The sequence below is a fragment of the Takifugu rubripes genome, chromosome 2 (genome assembly GCF_901000725.2).
Source record: "Takifugu rubripes chromosome 2, fTakRub1.2, whole genome shotgun sequence".
In the NCBI taxonomy this organism is placed as follows: Eukaryota; Metazoa; Chordata; class Actinopteri; order Tetraodontiformes; family Tetraodontidae; genus Takifugu; species Takifugu rubripes.
In genome coordinates, this window is record NC_042286.1 from 4,221,400 (window position 1) to 4,244,167 (window position 22,768).

The 22,768-nt window shown below is 45.1% G+C and overlaps 3 protein-coding genes across 7 annotated transcripts; all 3 read right to left on the reverse strand.

Moving 5' to 3' along the window:
* Nucleotides 1–563: 563 nt before the first annotated feature.
* On the reverse strand, nt 564–12,116 carry asxl2 (ASXL transcriptional regulator 2). Of its 5 annotated transcripts, none has more exons than XM_029829313.1 (13): nt 11,845–12,116; nt 10,679–10,761; nt 10,472–10,474; nt 9,582–9,690; nt 9,370–9,499; nt 8,459–8,577; nt 7,516–7,630; nt 7,211–7,270; nt 6,799–6,959; nt 6,474–6,570; nt 6,246–6,351; nt 4,404–5,082; nt 564–4,050 (listed from the first exon to the last, which is right to left on the reverse strand). In XM_029829313.1, the coding sequence occupies exons 1-13, from the start codon at nt 11,899–11,901 to the stop codon at nt 2,311–2,313; spliced, it is 3,459 nt and encodes a 1,152-aa protein (XP_029685173.1). In that variant the 5' UTR covers nt 11,902–12,116; the 3' UTR covers nt 564–2,310. The 5 variants fall into 5 exon arrangements, with proteins under 5 accessions (XP_029685173.1, XP_029685161.1, XP_029685177.1 ...); XM_029829301.1 differs by having other exon boundaries at nt 9,370–9,502; XM_029829317.1 differs by lacking the exon at nt 10,472–10,474.
* A 65-nt stretch (nt 12,117–12,181) lies between these two features.
* LOC101077918 (kinesin-like protein KIF3C) lies at nt 12,182–16,342 on the reverse strand. Its single transcript, XM_003962268.3, has 8 exons — nt 14,732–16,342; nt 14,548–14,649; nt 14,353–14,475; nt 14,149–14,267; nt 13,837–13,950; nt 13,547–13,661; nt 13,295–13,458; nt 12,182–12,742 (listed from the first exon to the last, which is right to left on the reverse strand). The coding sequence occupies exons 1-8, from the start codon at nt 16,106–16,108 to the stop codon at nt 12,610–12,612; spliced, it is 2,247 nt and encodes a 748-aa protein (XP_003962317.2). The 5' UTR covers nt 16,109–16,342; the 3' UTR covers nt 12,182–12,609.
* A 141-nt stretch (nt 16,343–16,483) lies between these two features.
* On the reverse strand, nt 16,484–22,152 carry hadhab (hydroxyacyl-CoA dehydrogenase trifunctional multienzyme complex subunit alpha b). The gene is made up of 20 exons (XM_003962251.3): nt 22,000–22,152; nt 21,260–21,301; nt 21,092–21,162; nt 20,873–21,006; nt 20,405–20,543; nt 20,194–20,313; nt 19,895–19,997; nt 19,606–19,728; nt 19,401–19,519; nt 19,259–19,315; nt 19,056–19,165; nt 18,846–18,980; nt 18,604–18,775; nt 18,413–18,499; nt 18,195–18,335; nt 18,026–18,094; nt 17,745–17,940; nt 17,551–17,665; nt 17,325–17,470; nt 16,484–17,150 (listed from the first exon to the last, which is right to left on the reverse strand). Exons 1-20 carry the CDS (start codon nt 22,067–22,069, stop codon nt 17,005–17,007), a joined length of 2,295 nt encoding a protein of 764 aa, XP_003962300.1. The 5' UTR covers nt 22,070–22,152; the 3' UTR covers nt 16,484–17,004.
* Between the last annotated feature and the right edge of the window lie 616 nt (nt 22,153–22,768).

The following is a 22,768-nucleotide window of genomic DNA, read 5'->3' on the forward strand; positions in this document are numbered from 1 at the left end:
ATAACATTCTTTCAAAGCCTTGACTGCAAACCTAGAGAGGCAGAACACATGGATTTTTTTCCCTTTTTTGCCAAACAAAGCAGATTCAGTGTAGATCACGGAGGAAAAACCACCTCCATGTCGCAAGAGACACATCTGATCAGCACTTTGATGTTGCTGATCATTTGTCTGATCCATCATTGGGGTGCGTCTGTTAGCTCAGGGGTTCCTGTTCTCATGTTCTATACGTCTGCCTTCCAAAATAAGAGGAAAATGAGAGAACAGCGACTCCATCACATCTGACAGAGAGGCTGTGTGGGAAAATACTGCTGGACGGAGCGTCCTAACAGGATGTTTGGACGTGTTTACGGTACATGACAACACTGGACGTTCTTTCCCGCTTGAGTTTGGTGTGAACACAAAAGTGCACCTGCACCCGAAACAGATCATTAAAAAATCGTGTTTTGTCCTGAGAGGAAGAGATCAGGAGGTTGAGTATCTTCACATATAAGAGTAAAGACGTATTTACTGGGTCACCTGTGCTGTTGTTGATGCAGTCGGTGAGCAAAAATAAGACAAAATCCTTCTCTTGTCATTATTTATTCATAATACTCTATACCTCTTGATAAAATACACTTTGTTTACAACTGCTGATTACTATAATACATTCACTGTGAGTTTAAATGGAGACAAAAAGACACAGATAATAAGAAATTCTTGTATATTAGAAGGGCGGGGAGGTTCCCCCTGCCCTCAGTCCTGAATGGACGCACACACAATTGGATCTATGCGTGGCTCACTTCAGGTCAAATTATTAACAAAAATGTCAGCTGCCTTCTGGTTTGATTGAAGGATTTTGTACAGTACAGTCCCCCAGAGAGATCCGCCCTGCCAACACATTCCAATAAAACCTAAATACAACAGGGGATAAATTAAACGTTTCCTTAAAAATCTCTGTTATAACCCCGTTTAAAGACATTTTAAGAGGGTAATGACAGCTAAACTTACACATCAGACATCTTGATGGAACAATACAGACCAAAAACCAAAAAAAATAGACTAAAAGGAACTAAAAACAATGGTCTGTCCAGCATGAAAAATCAAAGGAAAAACTAATATATTATTATAGCAAATACCCTGTTGATTTCCCAAAGAAATTAGCAAATATGTTTTTATATTAAAATATATTAATTAAAATATATTACTTTAATTAATCAAACATTTCAAAGCAAATTCTGATTAATTTCTTTCTCTTTAAGGTGACTTTGGATTGCTGTTGAAGATGACTCCTCACACTGGCCTGTTTTAAGCACGCTCACGTGCGCTAAAGTAAGCAGCTCCACGGTCTTAACATCGTCATAGTGCAGCTCCATCCCAGTGTTACCATTAAAAAGACAGTACATTATAGTATTTGGACACGTGGCAGCACATGTGACGCTCTTAAGTGTTGGGATGCAACATTTAGCGTCAACACGCTAACCTGATAAACAGTTGGATATGCTGAGCCCGGAGTGCTGCACGGTTCGGAACCTTGGTGACGACTGAAACTATTTACATTTCAAAAAATAAACTAAATTAGCTTAATTTGCTCCCCTTGAGTGTTTTAGTTCCACCTGCGTGACTATGGTAAAAACCCAAAGAACTGGGGATCGGGGGGGGCAATAGGTTCACACGGTAGGAAATGAAAAGAAGAATCACCGTAATATCATAAATAAATGACTCTGGTTTGTCCCTAGATTTGATTTTAAGTGCTGTACAGTTGTTACTGGCCTAAATTCAGGAGTTTTTCAAGTGCTTGGTAACAAATATCTGATGTGCAACAAGCTTTAGTAATAAACTTCCTTTTATACTCTTTCTAAAGTTATACATGCACTTTCTAGTATTTAAATCTGAGTGTTCTCTATTATAAATGTACAGTTTTTATAAAAAATAGTTATTGTAATATGCACTTCCCTGCCAAGCGTGCGTAAATGCCAAGTAGGAGGTAATCTACGACCAATGATTATCATTAACGCCCCTTTTGACTCTCACCTAGGCCCAAATACGAAAAAGGATCAGGCTAAAACACAACAGTCATTATGTTCTAGAAAAATAGCAACATTCTTTTTCCCTCCTTGTTTTGTTTGGAAAAAAGCCCCAAACTACACATATTATAAAAATATATCACGTGGCTCCGAGCCAAGTGCAAATGCTGCCAGATTCTAGGTTTGTCAGATTGAGCGTCTGATTGAAATCTGAAGGACACGAGGAAGAGGAGGCCCTCCGCCGTGGTTCCTCGCCTGTCCGAGGGCGACCGCATGCTGGTTGCTGGAAGCTGGAATCAAACTCTCATCATCGTACAACTAAGCAAGACACGCAAAGTTTTGAGGGGCCGATGCAGTCGTCGTGGCAAAAGGCGCCGCATCCTTTACACATGATCATGGCCTTGAGCCGGCAGTAGCATTGAGACTGGACGTCCTCCATGCCGGAGCTCTCCATGAAGGACTGCTCGGCAGAGGGCTCGTCCTGACCGCCGTGGTCCAAAGGGTGACCGGCGGGGATGGTGGTGACGGTCACCGAGAAAGACATCACACTGCCGTTGATTCCGCCCACGTCGGTCTCTGAGGACGACGTGCAGGCGCCGCTCCCTGCACCGCCGGGGTTCAAAGCAAGAGGCACAGACATGCTGATGGTGCCGCCGTAGCACGCCGCCGCCGCCGCCGCGTCCTGGTTGTCCAATGTTCTCTGAAAGGCAGGTGGCTGCTGGTGACTGGAGTCCGCTTGGGAACGATATGGCTGGGGGATTCCTTGATGACTGTTGCAGAGTTGGAGGTCCCTTCGGTGTGACTGAGAGAAGGAGCTGGTGTCTTTGGCTGCCGCGCCGGCGCCGTTGCTGTTAGCGCCCGCCGCGCCGTCCTCTGATCCAGGCTCCCTCTTTACACGCTGAACGCTCCCCGTGTTGACGGAGCTGATTACTGAGTATCCCGGGTTCTCGATTTTAACCGCAGAAACCACAGGGGAAATGTAACCGGCCGGTTCTGGTTCCAGACCTGCCTCCTCTCCTTCTGCGCTTTCACGTTTTAAACTGAACACAGAGGCGTTGGTTGAGGCGGGCTGACGCGTTCTCCTGCTCTCGGTCCCTCGGCCATATGTGGACACGTTGAGCAGATAGTGCCCGGTCATGGCGGGCTTCGGCATCCTCTTACGTCCGAGAAGTCGTTCGGACATCCTGGGCTGGTTCTGGTGCTCTTCCACATGCACCAGTGGAGGAAACTTGTGCTGAGGGCCCAGGCTACCATACAGCTGGCTCTGCTGGACCTTCCTCTGCATTAGAGCCTGGAGGATCTGCTCCTGAGTGTCCTTGTCTGGAAGTTCTCTGTGATGTCTGGTGTGATCTGAGACAACTCTTCCTGATGAGTGTGACGTGTGTTTATCTGTCCAGTGTTCTGCAGAGACAAAAGCCTTCCCTTTACTGACACAGGATGAAGTGGACTTTACTTCCAAACCTGAGAGTGGTTTAGGAAGGATCTGCTCCAGAGGAACCTCTTTACCCTGAAGTAGCTGAGTGACCAGAGGGTTGTTTGCAGGGATATAGGTGCCTGTTCTGGTGAGTGCTGCAGAGAGTGAAGGGCTTTCTTGTCCCTTCAGGGAACTTTCCTTCCATGGTGCTCCTGCACGGGTCGGACCCTCATTTCCTTTGTGTCTATCATCAGACTGCGCTGCGTATGGTGTCTGAGACGGGTTTAGGCTTATCTGAGCTACAGAGTCTACTGGGCGTGATGGGGGTGTGCTGGTCTGATGGGCTGTTGTCCTGGCCGACGCAGGCAGGGACGTTGGGCTGGGGCCTAGTGACGACAGGGCCTGCTCCCCGCCGCCTCCACCTGGCCCCGGGTCTGTCACAGCTCCCTTACACACAGATGATAACGCAGCCGCTGCTGCTCGCTGTGCTCGGGCCAGCTGAGCTTTGGCTTTGATGTCTGCCAACGTCCGCGCGCCGGTGCGAACTGGGCTGCTGAGTGGGGCCGCGAGTGGAGTTCTGGGTGACACTTGACTGGGTGACAGTGGAACAGAAAGAATTCTAGAAACTGGGATCTGAAAAAAGACAAATAAACCCCAATTTTATCAAGAAATGAATAAACAAAATCAATTGCTTAACATTCTTTTCTACAATCCAGTTCAATACAGCTTCCTTGCTTTAAAAAAGCCTCCTCACACCTACAACAACCTCCTCCAGCAGGCTAATTCATGTATTTATTCTGAAGGTTAACTGAGAGTGAAAAATAATAGCAGTTGTTTTCATTATCCGTGACACCTTCGCTGCCTCTGACGCCTTTGAAAGCAACGGCGAAGACAAAAATCCCCAACTTGTTAGAGGGACCTTCAAAGCAGGCTGCTGGCATGTTTTGATATGGATGAGGCGAGGCAGATCTGAAAAGACACCATACCTTAAGTGGTGGAACCCTTGGATTTGTTGCTAAAACTGGTGTAGAGGGGCTCGATGTGGATGATGCAGGAGGAGACACGGAGGAGATTGAAGACACTGAGGAAACTGATGACAATCTGGGCCTTTTTTCTGGCGTCACTTCTCCCTCCAGCTCACTGAAGGCTGCCCTTTTCAGAGGCTCTGAGTGGGTGGCGGTCTCCATACTGACTTCAGTGGTCTGCTCAGCAGACTTGTGCACAGAGGCCAGCTCTTCTTTTAACCCTGCCCTGGTCTCCGCAGGGATGATGTTGTCCACAGGGCGTTCTCGTTTCTCTTGTCTAACTTCCTTTTTAAGCTCCTTTTCATGCAGTGTCCCTACTAAGGCCAGGTCAGTCCCTCTCGCTACCTCAGGTGTTGGCACAGCCTGCGCCGCTGTGTTCATCTTGGATTCCTCAGCCAGCTGTGAACGCCGTGTCTTCATGGGCTCTGTGGTGAAAGCCTGTTCTTTCTGACCTGATGCTGGTTTCTGAGCTCCCTCCACTGTCACTGTGTTCTTCCCAACAACCATGTCAGCCTGGGTCCTGTCTCTAGTCCTCTTGGGATCCTCCAGTGCCACCATGTGAGGCGATGGCTGACTTCCAGACTCCTGATTCAGATCAGTCCCTGTCAGCATTTTGGAATCCTCAAAGCTGAGGCCAGAACTACAGAGAGAGAGAAGAGAGAAATAACCTCACAATCTCAAAATACTGACTTTTGTAAAAGGTCTCGAATGGAACACAAAAATGCCAATGACTCAAAACGTTTTCCACCTCACAGCTGTATCGTGTATCCATGTTAAAGCACTAGTCATCCATCAGTCTTAACACAGAAGTAAAAGGTCAAGATCTTTCTGAGTGGGTGTATCAGGACATTTTTCAAAGTCTCCTGTATAAATGAGTTAATGCCCTCTGCAGGTCTGCTGGATTCCTCCCTGGGGCGTGCTGATGTGATTTACAGCGCTCGCAGCAGACGATTCCACCCGTAAATTATCACTGTTTTGGATTTTGTGAAGCTGTTGCATTCCACATCTAAATGTTTAATGGGAGGGTTGGCTTACAAAGAGTCCTCAAATATTCAAAGGGTAATACTGTATATGAGCATTTTTGAAATGCTACATTTGGAGGCCAGCCACAAGCTGCATGTGGTGAATATCTTAGCAGCATTTCTTGTGGAAAAATAGTTTCGCAAAGTTTTCCACTGCTGGGATGGTGGTGGAGACCCAGATGTAGTTGTTACCAAACGGAGAGAAGATCACAGCTTTATGGCGCCGTTTTTTAAACTGGCCACCACAATCGGCAGCTTGAAAACGTGCCCTTTAAAGGCCTCTGATATTATAAAACCTAATAAAAAGGATCTGCAGCCTTTCACAGATGGACCACCAAAACTCCTTGATTGACAATTCGCAACACGATGAGTTCCCATTTGAAAGCAATGAATGGAGTTTTTTTAGGCTTTGAGTCCCTCAATACAATCTGATGAATGCTCTGAATGATCCTATTGTAGTTGTCAGTGATCCAGTTCCATATTGCCCTGAAGGAATCTCAGCGTGGTTATTATCCCCCCTGTAATGTGAGAGGAAAGGTGACTGTGTTTATCTTAACAGGTGTCTTTAACCTATGTGGAACATCACTCAGCGCTGCATATTCCTGCTAACACCCCGCCCTCTAACAACAATGCACGACTGAAATTGGATATTGCATCTTGCTTAACATATAATAGATGATAATCATAGAATATCAATAAAAAATCTGCCTTTTGGCATCTGGGAAATGTGGAGAAATCATACCTCCAGTTACAATGAAAAAATGGCGAAAGGAGAACCTACTTTTCACCGTAATAGTTTTCAAAGAACGCCTCCTTCCAGTGCTCCACTTTCTTTTCCTTTTCAGTTTCTTGCCTCATTCGTAGCTGCAACTCTGGAGTAAATTCCCCTGTAAGTGAAAAAGTTATGTAACAAAAAGACAAAGAAAGGTTACACTGCAGTTTACCCAGTGACATAACTGTGACTGTGAAGCAAAAGCTGTTAAGATGGACTGGAAACGGTCACACTGACCCTCAGCCAGTCTCTCCTTCCATGACTGGGCTGCTGATGTGAAGAACTCATTGTTTAAGGCAGAACTGGTGACCTTCAGAAGGCCGTCCATGCAAGCCTGGAGGGAGAACACAATATTATGACTAACACATCCACTATAGTATGCAGAATCAAGGACCATCGATAAGAAACAGAGGAGTGCATTTAGTACATTCAGAAGAACACAAGTGCACAAACTCAACTGAAAAGTCTCTTGTAACTGAGGCTTTGAACCCACAACCTTCTTGCTGTGAGGCAACTGTGCTAACCACTGTATAACAATGCCACGTGAAGCGTGTGAAATCACCTGACGATCGACTTCAGGCAGGAGTGTGAGCAGCCTCTGTTGGCACTCTGGGGGCAGGATCGAAAAAGTGTGTTTATTGATGATCGCTCGCAGGTTGGTGTTGACCAAAATGGAGTCTGGGGTTTCCACGTCAATCTTGCACTTTGTACGTTTCAGCTGCCCTGTGGTACAATACAGGAAATAGCTGCTCAGACCGGCTGAGCATTGCAGGAACCTGAGGTACGTTCAGTTATTTGTAATTCTTTTAATAACTGAGTTTCCAACAATAAGTATGTTGTGATATTGGCGGCATGGCACCTTTTTAAGATGACTTGCTAAGAAAAACAAAACCAAAATGCAGCTAAAACCCCCACAATCCTACATTGCTCTGGATCAACGGCTCACGTTATTTTGAGTTATTTGCCTAATTCACCTGCATTGAGACGACCTGACCTTGGGGAAACTTTCCGTGGAACAACTGGGTGACATAAATCTGTCCGGACACAAAGAAGAGAAATGGCTAAAAGGAAAAGAACTTCACATTGTTTCCAATCACACATCGATGGTAATAAAACCATACCTTTTTTTTTTATTTCAACTGTCTGTAATAATGCAAAGCACACAAAAATCTGGAAAATTTCTAAAAGAAAATAAAAATCCTACATTTTCTTGGCTTTGTGTGTTTAACTATCATTTTCATTTAGTCTTGTTCCAGTCAATAAAACAGCCTCCACCTACCAGTTGTAGTAATGTCCGCCATATCTTTGATGGTTTTCAGAAGCAGCCTGGGACTGGAGGTGGTTGGCATCCCCCCTTGTCTACGCTGGTTTCTTTGTTGCTGCTGCTTCAAGGCCTGGAAATGAGCAAAATAAGGGAGGAACAGATACCCAGCAGGATGAGAAAAGCAGAGTCTGTGTAACCTTGTGTTTTCCTGCAACTACGCCCCCAGAGCCACTTGCCTGGTTAAATAACAAGTAAGTAACAGTGCAGCAGTGGAACATAGGTTGCATAACTTAAGAATAAATCAACATTTTGTTGTAAATCTCTCAAGAACTGGATCTCACCAGAGGCACAATACCAACAGACAACAGATGTAATCCAAAGCAGACCGTGTCTTTCTTTTAACAGAAATAACAAAAGATATTACAAAAGGCAACACACTACTCCAGCACTTATACTTTAGCCAAATGGCCATCTTGTAGCATCCATAAATGAATGCAAACCGCTCTCCCAAAGCTGTAAATTCCACACCAGCACAGATGGAATGAATTACAAGCTGTGCAATCAAGTGAAATCTAATTAAATGGAACACAACAGGCACCAAGCTGCCAATAGGAAAATTCGGAGGGGATGGATTATGAGGACATTAATACTGTAAAACCAGCTATAGGCTTCTGCCCCTGAAGCCACATTGTTTTAGTAATCAGTTCAAGATGTCGCACAGACAAGGAATGGAGGAATAATTTCAGGTTCTACCCACAATTTCTGTCTCAAAAAGTGACTGTTACATGTCTGCTGAAAAGTAAGCATTTAAGCCTGGAAATAACGAGATAAACAGTGGACGGGCGATAATCTGACTCCTATTCAGACTCATTTTTGACTGGAAGTGTACGGGCGTGCTGCACCTTTTCACGCCGTCGGTAAAAAGCAGTAAGAAAAGGGAACGGAGGAGCCACTGTACCTGTTTCAAAGCTTTCTTGCTGTGTTTCTGCGAGGGAGAGATGAGTTTACTGGTGGGGACAGAAGGCGAGGAGCATCGAGGCTGCGGCGAGGACGGCTGTGACTGCAGCTTAGAGGGAACTACAAAGAAGACAAGCGTATGAAACAGATGTCACAAAATACACTTCCTGAGGGTGGTGTACAGACTTCTGCACATCATGCTTTTGTTATGGTGAAACTGAAACCAAGGCGAAGGACAAGGTTAGAGGTTGCATTACCTGGCAAAAATATGTGAGCTGGCAGAGCATTGCAGTAATCTTACTGTTGCATATTCACACGGACAACTGTGAACAACCTCTACTAACGCTCCGTTTGCATTATTCATCATTTTCCTTTGCACAGTTATTTGCTCAACAGAATTTAACTTGTGCGTAATGAGGAAGTGGTCATGAGTTGCACCGAGAAAATATGGCTTCCTGTTTAACTGTAACCTAGAATAGTCACGTGACAGGCGGAAATGGAGAGGATCAGAAATCACTCGCCCCGGGGAAGGCAAAATATGTCGCACTTGAAGCAGAAACGCTCCTTCTCCACAGCGCAATGAGGCAACAACAGAGGAGCAAGAGCTGAAAAGCTATTGAGCGCCAACTGCTCCTAGGTTCTTCACACGGACAGCGTGACAGATAACGCTGTTCTTCACTATCAACACGTCCTACAGCACTCAAGGTTTGTTCACATGATAAGACAGTGTGGCTTTTCCTTAGAAGAAGCTCTTAACTTGTCTCTCCTTCAGCTACCATTGTGTCTCACAATAAAGCAAAGTAACCAATAGAAACAACAGCCAGGCAACACTGCTCTTGACTCAATGTAATGCCAACATCATCATTTGTGTTACCATAAAGAATCTGTCTTCTCATTAAACACACGTCCTACCTCTTCGCATCCACCTTCCTCTTCGGCCCTCTTGACTGATGTTGTTCTCTCTGCTTTGGGTGTCAGAAAGAGTGTCACTGCTCTCCTCAGACTCCTCCTCAGACAGCTCCTTTGCCACATCTGAGATGTCCTTCTAAAGAAATAGAAGATTAAATGAACATCAACCAGTCTCAGGGAAGGGCAACATTAAACTGCGCTTGTGTCCGACTAACCTTTAAAGTGTAGACCCCCATTCTGCCTGGAACTTTGTAAAAAATTCCCTCCTCACCACGAGAGTTTGTGTGCAGCATTGCATTCAGGCACGCCAGCGGCGAGGTGCCACTAAATCATGAGAAAAACACGCTAATTATGCACCTGTTCTCCGACACCGATCGCAGCTGGGGGAAGTGTGAAGAGGGTCAAATGCTGAGTGTGACGACTGGGGAGAGACTAGCTATCATGCACCACGGGGGGACGTCCAGGCTCGAGTCAGAGTCACGTCAACTGTAATTCTGAGGTTCTATTACTGAATAACAACAGAAAATCAGTCAGTACTTATCGCTGGTCTTCTATCACTCAGCTCCACATAAACTAGTATGTTTGTGGCAACGAATTCATTGTTAAAATAACTGACATTAAGTGAATTAAGGTTGTGCAGTCATACCCCAGGAGTTGGAGTCATGCAAGAAAGGTTTATAGTTAAGGAATTATTTTTCTTTAAACCATTTTCAGCTGCAGTTATTTAGTCTAATATATATTGAAATTGCTATAAGCACATCAATTAAAATGTCTGGTAATAAAAGGCATTGAGCTTTAGGGGGAGAGGCACCAGCTGCTTTTCATTTAAGACAGTGAACTATAATATAAATAGCTAACAGGTGAAATTCATTTTGAACCAGTAAACTTGTTGCAAGCGTGCATGCAGCTGCAGCAACTTCTCAGCAGCGCCCATCGTTACTGTGTTGGAGACAACTGGGAGCTGTACATGTCTGTAGAATCACTACATGGGAAACGAGTCATTATGCAACTGAAATTCCAGGCTACTGTTAATAACATGCAAAAGGCAAAACCACAGTGGCATTGTAGTAAGTTGGTTAACAGGTGGGGACTAGCTGTTTCTTACCTTCTGGATGACAAGAGTGTAAATGAAACAAAAAGAAATAAAACCAGTATTAAGTAAAATAACCAGAAGTGCTAATGTGTAAAAAAGAAAGCAAAGGCACATGGAATGGGAACAATAACAGAAGGAGAAACCCGTTCGGCTTTCAGGTGAAGACGTTGCACAGTAAAACAGGGCGATTTAAAGCTCCAATGTCAGTCAAACATCTACCTTATTTCCTTCAGCCTTTCTCTTTGGATCACCTGCAAGATCTCCTTGTGGCTCATGGGTGTGTTGGGGTATTTCTCCAAAACCTGGAAGAGCACAATAAAATGAGCGAGAATGTCACAGCATATTGTGCAAATGTCAAAACCTTCTTTTGAAACACAACATGTACTGTTCAGAGCAACCCAATATTTCATTTTAGCCTCTAAATTTTTGTCACATTTTGTTGAGGTCCAATCGTGACATTTAAAGCATGTTTGCATTCATTTTTCTGATAATAAATGACTATAACCTAATAGTTACCTAATAATTTCTACATATTAATTGCATATTCAATTATTATTATTATTTTAATATTAGCGAATTGCAGTTAGCTGCAGATAGACACATTAAATGACTGCCTTAATTCACCAAAATATACCTCGCAGTCCAGTCAGTATTGTATTACTGCAATGTGTTTGGAATTTCAGTTAAAAAACAAACTTTGTGCGCGTCAAGAATAGTTACGATATAACAATGTAATAACTGCAGAGTGACGCTGTATGACGCTATATTTCCAATAGCCAGTTAACGCATCACTGACCCAACATGTCATGGTAGCACCCATCCAACATGTTTGCTAATTCAGACTGATTAGCATGCTACGCTTGAGCGATAGCTATAATGCTATTAAGTCATTAGTGTCTCCCCAGCCATTGGCACGCAAACGATTCATTGTCCATGAAATGCAATAATAGAGGGAAGGCGGTAAATGTGGCGTGTCTTGGGTTTTACTGCGTTTTATTTTACGGTGACAAGACTTGTTGACGGAGTAAGTCGCATTAGCGGGACTTAGCATGCTAACGTCGGTAGCGCTCAACACCGACGCGACCACCTCGCGATTACTTTCGTCGTGTCACACTGTCTCGCCGACAGGCGGAGGGGTGTTTATGGGGTACAAGCTTGGGTCCGGACGGCTGACATTTGTCTGAGCTGCCTTAATGGCCGACGGGCGAGCAACGTCGGGCGGCTGCTGACAGCAACAACTGACCGCCAACACGGGCCTCGCGCACTGAAGGCAACATTTCGTCTCGAGCAGCAGGTCATGAACTCATAAACACGGTGGCGCGAGCGAGTGGGAGCGTCCGGGCAAAACAACCGCGACACGGGACGGAACGAAGCGCGTAGAATACCGTTTTAGCGGCTTCCGCCCACGTCCTCCCCTTTTTCTTCTTCTGCCTCTCCCGCATGGCTGGTGTCTTGTGGCGGAGTAGCGCTGAACGTGTCTGCTCCACTTGGGTGTTTTAGTTAAGATCCACTCCGTCTGCCATGTTGGGCTTACTGTAAAGAGTCACGTGACCCCGCGGGAGACGTCATCTTACTGTATAGAGCTGTCATTTAGAGCTGTATAGAGCTGTCATATAGAGCTGTATAGAGCTGTCATATAGAGCTGTCATTTAAAAGTCCGCAACTTCCCCACATGTGTTTGCACGGCTGTCACCCGCGGTTATGTCCGGAAGTACACAGAAATAATTTCAGCATGTTTATTTTCGCGTGTAAAGCGAGCGGACTTTACACGAGCTCACAAGATGATAAAATAAGGCATCTAATCAAGACAGCATTATAATCTTCCTTCCAACATTGGAGCAATAATACCGACCCCCCCATCACTTATTTTAGCAGACATACATTATGCGTGCGTTTAGAAAATAGGCGATCCTTTTAAAAATGAATCAAAAATACTAATTGTAAGGATCCCCCTAACACATTCAGTGTGCAGTCAGGTTTCAGAAATGACTTCTCGGCTGACTAAGACATGGGAATACAGTGTTGAGTGCATGCTTTCTAAAAATAATAAAGTGAATTGGAAAGCAAGGCAGCTCCCACCCCCCACCCCCCATTCCTGCTTTGTGCAACATTGAACTAAGGCCAGGCCACATGTACAGTGCTGACAACTATCAGGGGCTTGTGTGGACTGAACCGGCCAGTGGTAGGTAAGCAGCAGAGGAGGGTCTTTGTCGCTGAGGAGAGAAGTTCTGAGGCTCTGCTGATGAAGATGGGATGATGGATGCTGCTCTTGGTGCTTGATACCTGTACAGCAGCCCATAAAAAATACATGCATCATTAATTAGAGACAGTGAGATACATAGTTTTTAACTGATTATCGGGTAAAACAAAGAGATTATATGTATATGTGCTGCCCTCTACCGGTATTAGCCTTACTGATCATGGTGGTAAAGTTGCGTTTCAGTGTAGTACCAATATTCGCCTGCAAGCGGCAGCCTTGATGCAAAATGAACTAGCTAAAAGCTAGCATGTTAGCTGACAGAGTAAAATAACATTAAACATGTCATTTTATGATAATCAAATGAGTCTATAGATTGTTGCTTATGCTGTTATGGTTGTGAGGATTTTGGCTTTAGTAGTGGTGTAAAAGCTCCAATCGTGAGCATTGTGTTATAGATGTTAATGGTGGTGACAAATCTCATTTTCACATGGACTAACGCTGCAAAGCATAAAAACATTGGTAGGGTCACCCTGCAGTAACAGATTAAGCCCATCCTGAGATGACACTGAAACTGTACACAAAAATCTATATTTCTCAACATTATTGTTCAAAATCCTCCAAATTGAGTCTCTTACCAGGACTGGGACTTTCTGACCCGGGACAGCGAGCTGCTTCTCTCTCTACGGGTGGTGCTCATCACGCTGGGAGAAAAGGCTCTCTCCAGGTGAGCGCCATTAAAGTTCAGAGCAAACATGGCGGGTGGAGACATGTCCAACTCCAGCAACATTATATTCTCAGCCTGAAAACATGGATCAACCCAAGATCATGGGCACATATAGAAATATACAGTTCTATTCATTTCAGATTTGGTCACTTTGAACACTGACCTGGTATCTACATGGTGCGCCGGTCGCCGTGGCAACAGACATCTGGGCATAATGGCTGAGTGGTCTCTTGTATCCCACAGCAGACTGGGGTCTCCTCTGGGCCTGAGCTGGTGCACTGGGAGGAAGACATTGGAGATTAGGGATCTGTTTCAAGTCTCCTGACCTCCAAGTGGACCATATATGGTCCTGATTAGCCCCTGCTACTTAATTCTCCCCAGTCATTTACATGAACATTAATTTAAATAATGTAGTATTTTATGTGGCAGAAGGTGTGAGAGTGATCTACTGACATCTCTGGGAGGATGGACTGGAGCCTCCACTGGTCCTCCTCACTGTCAAAGTAGAGCCTGTTCATGATCTTGTTCTTCTCCTCTGGAGGTATGAAATTCTCAATCAGGACGTTCCTGAAATACACATAAAAAATGCAGTGTGTTAGAGCGTTGCCTGGCAACAAGAGAAGAAATTCAAGCCAATAGTTCCGGAGCACAGTTAAATATCATCCTGCCATTTATGCAGTTACGCTCCGACGTGTTGCCAGTCGATGGTGCGAAAATCAGGCCCGACTGACAGGGCGTCCCGCGTGGGCGCACGTCCTGACTCACTTGTACTTGAGCTCCCTGGTGAGCTCGGCCTGCGTCTCCTCCAGCTCCTGCCTGGCTGTGACGTGCTCCCCCAAGATGTCTCTCGTCTCTGCCTTCACCAGCTGCAGTTTGGCAAACAGCTGCACAGAAAATCAAGCGGGAAGCTCTGATCCGTGCTGCTCCGGTTCCATCTTAAATCTAATGATTGAGGGTGAGTCATCCTACCCTCTTCAGCTTCTTTGTCTTGAGTTCCACCTCCTGCTGCAGCGAGGAGAAGGTCTCCTTCATTTCTAACGTTTCCTCATCTTGCAGCACCATCTGCTGCTGGATCTCTCTCTCCTGTCTTACCTGCCAACAGGAGACAGAGCTGACTTTGAATGTGACTTTCAGTGGGGAGGTGATAAAAATGCTTTTATATACCTGCTCTGCAATTTCTTGTCTCTTGAGCGCCAACATTTTCTGCTGCTCGTTGGTGTGATCGATTATAGTCTTCCCACCAATCAGCAGCTTGCTCTCCATGGCCTGCAAACAAAGAAGCAGTTAATTATTGATCTGAGCTTGTTTTGTCTCAATTTCCAGACATGACCCGGCGTTGTTAAACCACCTTGTATTTCTCAATGATCTTCTCCAAAGCATCCTGATCCCACTGCATGTCCTCTAACAGGCTTTTCCTGTTTACATTCAGGTGCTTTAATCTCTCTCTGCTCCCCCGGCAGGTAAGGAATTTTGGGCTGTCACCGCCCTGTTTGGGGCGTGGCTCCTCCTCCAGGGTCTTCTCGCTGAAAATGTCCTCTTCTGTGTCCATCAGACTTTTGCTCAGTCTTTTGCTGTCCCTCCTTCTCCTCCTCTCCTTTGCTAGCATCTCCCGCTCCTCCAGCTGCGCCTTCAGGCGGGCGATCTCTGCCTGAAACTCCCTGAGCAGGGCATCTTTGGGGTCCTCGTTGATCCGAGGCTTGTTCTTTATGTTCTTGGCCCGGCTGGCGTACCTCAGCGTGGCCAGGCTTTCCTCAAAGTTCCTGTGAGACGGTCCCACCGTGGCTATCATCACAGTTTTTGCATTTCCACCCAGCGAGTCCTGGAGCAGGCGGGTGAGTTTGGAGTCCCTGTACGGGACGTGGGTGCTCTTCCTGTCCACCAGAGCTGAGATGACGTTCCCCAGAGCGGACAGGGACAGGTTGATTTTGGTTGCTTCCTTTAGCCGTTTTCCTTTGGCGCCTGTTTTGCTTTGCCGCTCGCTCCCGGCCAGATCAACCATGTTGAGCTTCCCGACTCTGATGTGGTCCTGGCCGTCTGGACCTTCCTCGCTGCACTCCACTGTTATAAGAAAAATGGCGTGGGACCGAGAGCTGCGCTCGTTCATGTTGGTGAACCCTACAGACCTGGACTGGCTTCCAATGGTCATCACGTGCTCGATCTCGGTGACGTTCTTGGTGACCACCGAGGTGAGGTCTTTCACATAGACCCCAAAGTCAGGACTCTCTTTCAGCTCCAGTTTCTTGTTGTTGTCCTTGCACAGCAGATCTCTGATCTCTTCCTGGTAGATCTCCAGGTATGAGGACCTCACCAGGTATTTCTGATTCTGAGTTCGGGATATTTGTGTAAAAATGTGCTGGAATGAATTCGGTATGACCCCTCTCCTCTCCGGGTCTTCTGAAACTCCCTGCATGGTGTGCGTTTTACCTGTCCCAGTTTGTCCATACGCAAATATGGTCCCGTTGAAGCCCCGGAGCACAGAATCCACCAGAGGCGCGACCGCGTCGTCATAAATGTCGTTTTGCTTTGAATCCCAGCCGTGCACGGAATCAAACGTGAACACTTTGAGCGGATCATCAGGTGGTGCGTTTGGATTTCTGATGGTGATCTGGCCCAGTTTGTCATCAATCTCCAGAATGTTTTCATCCCCCGCCTTCTCCTCCCTCCTGCTGAACGGCCGGCAGCGGACCACCACCCTGACCGCCTCGCAAGCTTTCGTTTTGGACATTTTGGCCGATCGATTAAAGTCGCCAGCTTGAAAAATCCATCTTCACGGGCGGAGACCTCGATTTTCCATCTTAGCGCAGGTGCAGCCGCTCGTTTCTAGTGTTCAGGGAAGGACACACCTCGTATGCGCTCCGATATCATCACTCCGTGAACGCAGCATCTTTGGCATCTTCCAGAGGGGAGCGGTGAGGTAACGAAGATGCTCCGCACAGCCCCCCCCCGGTACACACCCTGCTCTGCGGACAATGGCGAAGGTACATGTGACCTGTGCGGCGAATTTCATTGGACCGGACCTCCCCCGTACAAATTTATTCGACGCCGCTTCATTAAAAAAATACCTCCCTCACAGGACGTAAACGCAACACCAAGGAGGCGGTTTTGGAATCCATATTTTATTTAAGCTTTTATTTTACATAATTGAACACACCAGACCCCTAATGTACATTAGAAAGAAGACACTTAGTGGACCATGAACGGCAGATATTCATCAGAACAGAAGAATTCACCAGGTGTAAAATAGTTTAATTTGTTTTCATAATCTTCTTTACATCTGCAAACTATAATCATCCTCCAAGTGCTGTTCTATCTATACAAAGTCAAAAAAGTAAGGTACAAAAAAGAATAATCCGTTTTTTGTGGTGGATTTTGCAGTCGGTTGCCAGTTTATTCAGCAGTAAGCTTATTATAGACTTTACTGATCCTTCAGGCTTTACTGTTCTGTTTTACAGATTGAAACCTTGAATTTAAAGTTTCTGAAATAGTCTAGACTGGCAGCCCAATGAGGAGAATTAAACACGGTTGAATTCAGCTGAAGTAGCCCACGACAGCACTTTTGCCCCACAAAATAAATGGCAGGCTGGCGTTTAGTTATAAAGATTCTGGCACGTGGTGAATCGGTCACTTGTGGAACTTCTTGCTAGAATCCTTAGCATGGTCCAGTAGGAGCTGGCACGGAGTGAACTGGTTCCCATAGACGGCTTCATACTGCCTCATCTTCTCGACCAACTTGTCTGCACCGAATGTGTCAACAAAGCGGAAAGGACCTGGAAGAAGGAAGTTTTATTATTACTGCTCCATTCTCAGGATTCTCCCAAGACTCCTACAACACTGAACAAAAAAGCACCAGCTCAATAAAGGAAGAGCTCTTTATCTCTGAAGGCTTTTTAAGTGCTATTTTTATGAGACAGATTCTGAGCAACCACGGTTTGAAGTCTGACCTCCAAGGCAGGGGGGGAATCCCAGGCCAAACACAGCCCCGATGTCCCCTTCCAACGGGTTATTGAGGATGCCTTCCTGCAGGCACAGCACGGCCTCATTCACGAACCGAGAAACCAGTCTGTACTGCACATCAGAGTCCGACGACCTGTTTGGGACACACACACACATCTAAATAGTGTGTCTGAATACTCAGCATTTATTTATGGATGCTGGATGCAAACGTACACAGTAGGATGTGGCGTCATCCTGTATTTCTCCAGGATCTCTCCAATTTCTGGGTTGATCTCTTTGGATTTGAGTCCTGGCTGGTAAACGTAGCAACCCTTTCCAGATTTGCGACCTAATGAATTGAAAATAAAACCACCCATAAAAATCATGTACAGACACCTCAAACTAAGCTTCAGCGTTGCCGTCTGTACCCTTGAAACCCAGGTCCACCATGGTCTTCAGAACCTCCACGTTTCCACCGCCAAAGCGGGATCCGAAGGCTTTGCCGAGGTCCTCCGCTACGTGGGCAGCCACGTCGATACCCACTTCATCAGCAAGCGTGGCCGCACCCACAGGGAAGCCAAAAGACGTGGTGAGAGAATCTAATTTCTTAGGGTCGACTCCTTCCTGCAAGGGCGTAGAAACAGCATTATGGGCAACCTTCCAGTCACCCTGACCTGCTCTATAAATACCAGCAGACGGCACTTCATACCTGAAGAACTCTCACTGCTTCAGCCAACATGGGAGCCAGACACCTTGTTGTGTAGAACCCAGGTCCATCCTGTTAAAATGTTTTAAGATTTCAGAAATTTTGTTTCCATGTTGTCACCCCTGTATTCCTTTCTTAAATCCGAGCAAAGGAAAAAGCTGTCAAAGCTCACTCCAACTACAATGATGACTTTGCCCTGCTTCAGACCGACTGCCACTGCAGAGGCTATGGTGTCCTTCGATGTCTGCTCAGTGCTTATGATCTCCAAAAGCTGCATCTTGTCCACTGGAGAGAAGTAGTGCATTCCAACCACCTGAAACACAACACGACATTTAGCATTCCTGCAACAAATTTGTAAATTAATCAGAAAAAGAACCTTGTCCAACAAACCTTGTCTGGTCTCTTGCTGGCGGCAGCAATATCCTTAATGGGCAGAGCAGACGTGTTGGTGGCAAATATGCAGTGAGGGGGAATCACCTGCAGACAAATGTGACATCAGAGCTCAAAGTTGTCACCAATAAAAGTCACCGTCTGTCCTCAATGGACTGCAGTGTTGCCCCACTGGGATCCTTTCCACTTACAGCCTCCACTTCCTTCACAACTGCATGCTTAATGTTGATGTCTTCAAACACAGCTTCGATAACCATGTCAGCCTTTTCGAAGCCATTGTAATCTAGCTGGCCCCTCAAGTTGGACAAGATGGAGTCCCTCTCAAACGAAGTGATGCTCTTCTTTTTCGTCTTGGTGTTCAGTCTGGTTAAAAGGTGACATCAATTAATAGGTTATTAATAGACCAAAAACAGGTTTTAGCGTGATGCCTCACCCTTTGTAAACTTGCTCTTGTCCTCTGGCGAGCCCAGCAACAGTGGTGTCCTTCAGGATGGTGCTCACGCCTTTGTCCACCGTCACCTGGGCGATACCTGCTCCCATCAAACCTGCTCCCAGGACGGCCAGGGTCCTGTTTGCAGACAGTACCAACAATATAAAATACATCATTTCAAACATCTTATCCAACATCTTCTTTAACACTTACTTGACTTCTCTCTGAGGAGTTCCAAAGCGGTTCTTCTTGCAGGCAACCTGGCCGTGATAAAGGCCAATCAAGGCTGCGGATTCTGGGGTTTTTCCCAAGTGACCAAAATTCTACAGCAAAAAGTTAAAGCGTCTGTGTTTATACGTAAAGAATGTGTGGGAATTAATGTTACACTGGTTCGTAGTGAAGGCCGGATCCCAGACCTGAGACTCAGCCAAGTATCCCGCAGTGGGGCCTTGTTCTAGTCCCGTCTTTACACACTGAGGCAGAGGAGCAGACTGTGAGTAACAACCCTCAAACCAGCCAAACCCAAATCTGTGATTTCATCCTCAAGTTTTTACTTACTTCAACTATTTTCAGGGGCGCTGGGTAGAGTCCCTTGCTCTGCTTCATAACTTTGCCTTGGACGGTTTTGTAGATCTGATTCCGTACCACTGGGTAGCTCATAATGTAGTCTTGAATTTCTGCGGAACAAAGTGTATCAGCTCTGTAATGAGGGCTTTACGTCCAAAAAAGGAAAACAATCCTGGAATTTCAAATTGTTTCTTACTCTGCATTGTGCCTTTCTCCTTGCGAAGAGGGATCTTCTTGTTGACAATCCCTCTGGCGCACTCAATGGCAACTTCCTCAAGGTAGTTTATGGTTCTTTCCTCAGGACTCATTAGCCCAGGTCCTGTTACATAAATACATAAATCAAACTGTGTCCTCAGCAGAATACTACCAAGTCCACTACAAATGCAAGAATATTGGGGGAGAAAAAAAGAAGCGTTGGCTGGTTTAACACATGATCTAAAATGTCTCTATACCACAACGACCTGCATTTCATCTTAATTACTTACCGAGAGGGTCTACAAGTTCGTTAACTAGCCCCATCTTTTTGGCTTTATCTGCTCGGATGTTTCTTCCCGTCAGCATCATGTCAAAGGCACTGGGCAGACCCACCTGAGAGCAAGATAACGTGCTAACATTTAATCAGCTGTTCGGAGGACGTTGATTAAGCACATGACTAGACAGTAGAACAGTAAGCAGCAGGTCTCAGACGGGGCACGGCAAGCTCTTAAACCAATTACAGTTTAAAGCAGATTATTTTCTGCTGGTATAAACCACTGTGCTATGATGACACTTTACATCATCTCACCATTTTAGGGAGTCTTTGGGTACCACCAGCTCCAGGTAGGAGCCCCAGCATCACTTCAGGAGTACCGAGAACTGTTTTCTTACTCTTTGTTGCAATTCTGTACTGACAGGCAATGGCAAACTAAGAAATAAAGGATTAAAAAGACATTCTCGGTTAATATTCCCAATTTATTGCAACAAATGTTGTAGCTTGTTGCTGGAAGATATTTTACCTCCAAGCCACCTCCTAAACAAGAGCCATTGATGGCAGCAACAATGGGTTTGGGAGACTTTTCAATCTTCTCGAACATCTTCTGCCCTTCTTGAGACAGTTTGGTGATTTCTTCAGAATCCGCACAGGCCTGAATCATACTGTGGCAGATAAAAAGATTAAAATGTCTTTGTCTGAATTGTTTGTAGAGGCTGAGAAGTTTTAAAGTACAAGTACAAAGGCCAACCTAAGCTTATCCCAGTGTATGACAGTAAATATTTGTTCAGACAATCAGCAGATCTTAAGATGCAATGTACAAAACAAAGTCTCACTTTAACAGCAAAATTCTGTAATGTAATGTTGATGAGGCAGAAGGACACACATTTGGTTTCATTAGGATTTAGGTGCCTCCACTATGTGTGATTCTATTATTTTCCACTCAAACAGACATGCACCACCACCGGTGTATCATGGGGTAAGAAGTTCTTACTTGATGTCAGCTCCTGCAATGAAGCATCCTGGCTTTTTAGATATGAGGACAGCACTTTTAACATCATTATTGGCCCAGATTTCATTCATTATTTCTGTCAACTCATTCTGCATTTGGACTGACAGTGTGTTGACCTGTGAAATGAGCATCCTGGTTACAGCACACTTGCAAATATCAGAAAAGATATTGCATGGCCAATAAAATGCAACAAATACACACCTTGGAGTTGGGGTCGTTGATTCGTACCACAGCAACATCGCCCTTGACTTCATAGTCAACATGAGTTCGGGCTAAACAGCAGAAACGCAATAAGACAATTAATGTCACTGGACAGATTCGATCAATTTAAACAATGAACTATAAATAACTATAAATAAGTGAAATTACCCAACATTGAAGAAGCTACTGAGAAGGTGCGAGAAGCAGCGCCTACAAAACAAAAACAACATATTTAATCGACGCATGATTGCATTTATAGGACCCCGACATTTAAATGTGCACGGCCCTACATTGCGTTGTAATAACTATATAGTTCGCTGCCGTCCAAAGACAGTTATTGAATTGTAGAAGGTGCATTTGAAAGCATAATACTGGTGGATGACCTCAGACGTGACCAGCCACACTGGGGAACTCTTGACCCTTCACCTAGATTCTCCGCCTCCCATTCAAAGACAGCGACACTGGAGCAAAGTTAGCCGTCGCATTGCACCAGTGGTTACGTTTTCACTTGTTTTCTAAAGTTTATATATACAGCACAAGGCACGCGAACATTTAATCCTTTTAATTTAAAAGTTCGGTTTTGTAGTGGAGCTCCCATAAAGTTAAGTCACGCATGTTGGCCAGCTGCTAACTGCCGCAGCCAGCTAATTTTGAATGCTGTATTTTAAATTCACTGAAAACCACAGGAAAAAACTTTAGTCGAATATATTTTCAAAGGATCGGATTGTTCCGAAATATATACAGACATGTATATGTTAAATGTAGCACGTTAGCTATTATAGTTTGGAGCTAACAGGGAGTGTAACAAGCTAATTATGGCTGCCTTTTGAATTAACTAACCCAGTCTTTAAATTACATTCGTCGCTTTTGCCTTCAATGCTGACATTTTAAAAACGACTAGTTCAGACCTGAGGAGAGTGTATATCTCCTTGCTGTGAACCTGGAAAGAACACCAAGGGCTCGAACACCAGCCATCATTGGGAGCGGAGGTCACTTAGCGGTGGTGCCGAGATGGCAGTGTTGCCTGTCAACGCTGTTCCTCCACTTCTTCTTCTTCGTTTTCTTCTTCTTCTATTTCCTAAAGGCGGGTGGAATATAGCCAGAGGTGCATTACCGCCCCCTTGTGCCCTATTTATTCTATTTTTATTCCTTGGAATAGCTCCCTTTGCTGCTCTTATTATCCCTGAGATTATGTGATCATTTAAATCCTCTAGAAGATCTCCAGAAACATCAGTCATTGTTTCCTCACTTTTCTTTCGGAACAATTAGACCCATATTGTGATTTCTTCATGGGTATTTGCTTCAATTTTCCCTTCTACCAAACATGATCACTGCTATTAAATCGGCCCAAACTTCCTAATTACTAACCCTAATCCTGTCATCACCCCTTTATTCCTCCTTCTGTCCATCTTGTTATTCCCTGTCTCTTTTAAGGTGAATGCTTTATCAGTTTGTTCTCCACTTCTTTTATAAATTCCCATCATTAAGCACCTTTACCTCTTCTGTTTGTCCTATTTTACCACCCACAGTTGTTGTGAGCAGGGAAGAATTCATTTTCTTCATGTTTTCCTGTCCCTTTTCATTAAACCTTATAATTACATAAACTTATCCTGCCTCACCCTTTGCGCTTGTTCAACCCTTCCAAGTTCCTAAGTTCCCATCAAATTCTGTTTGTGT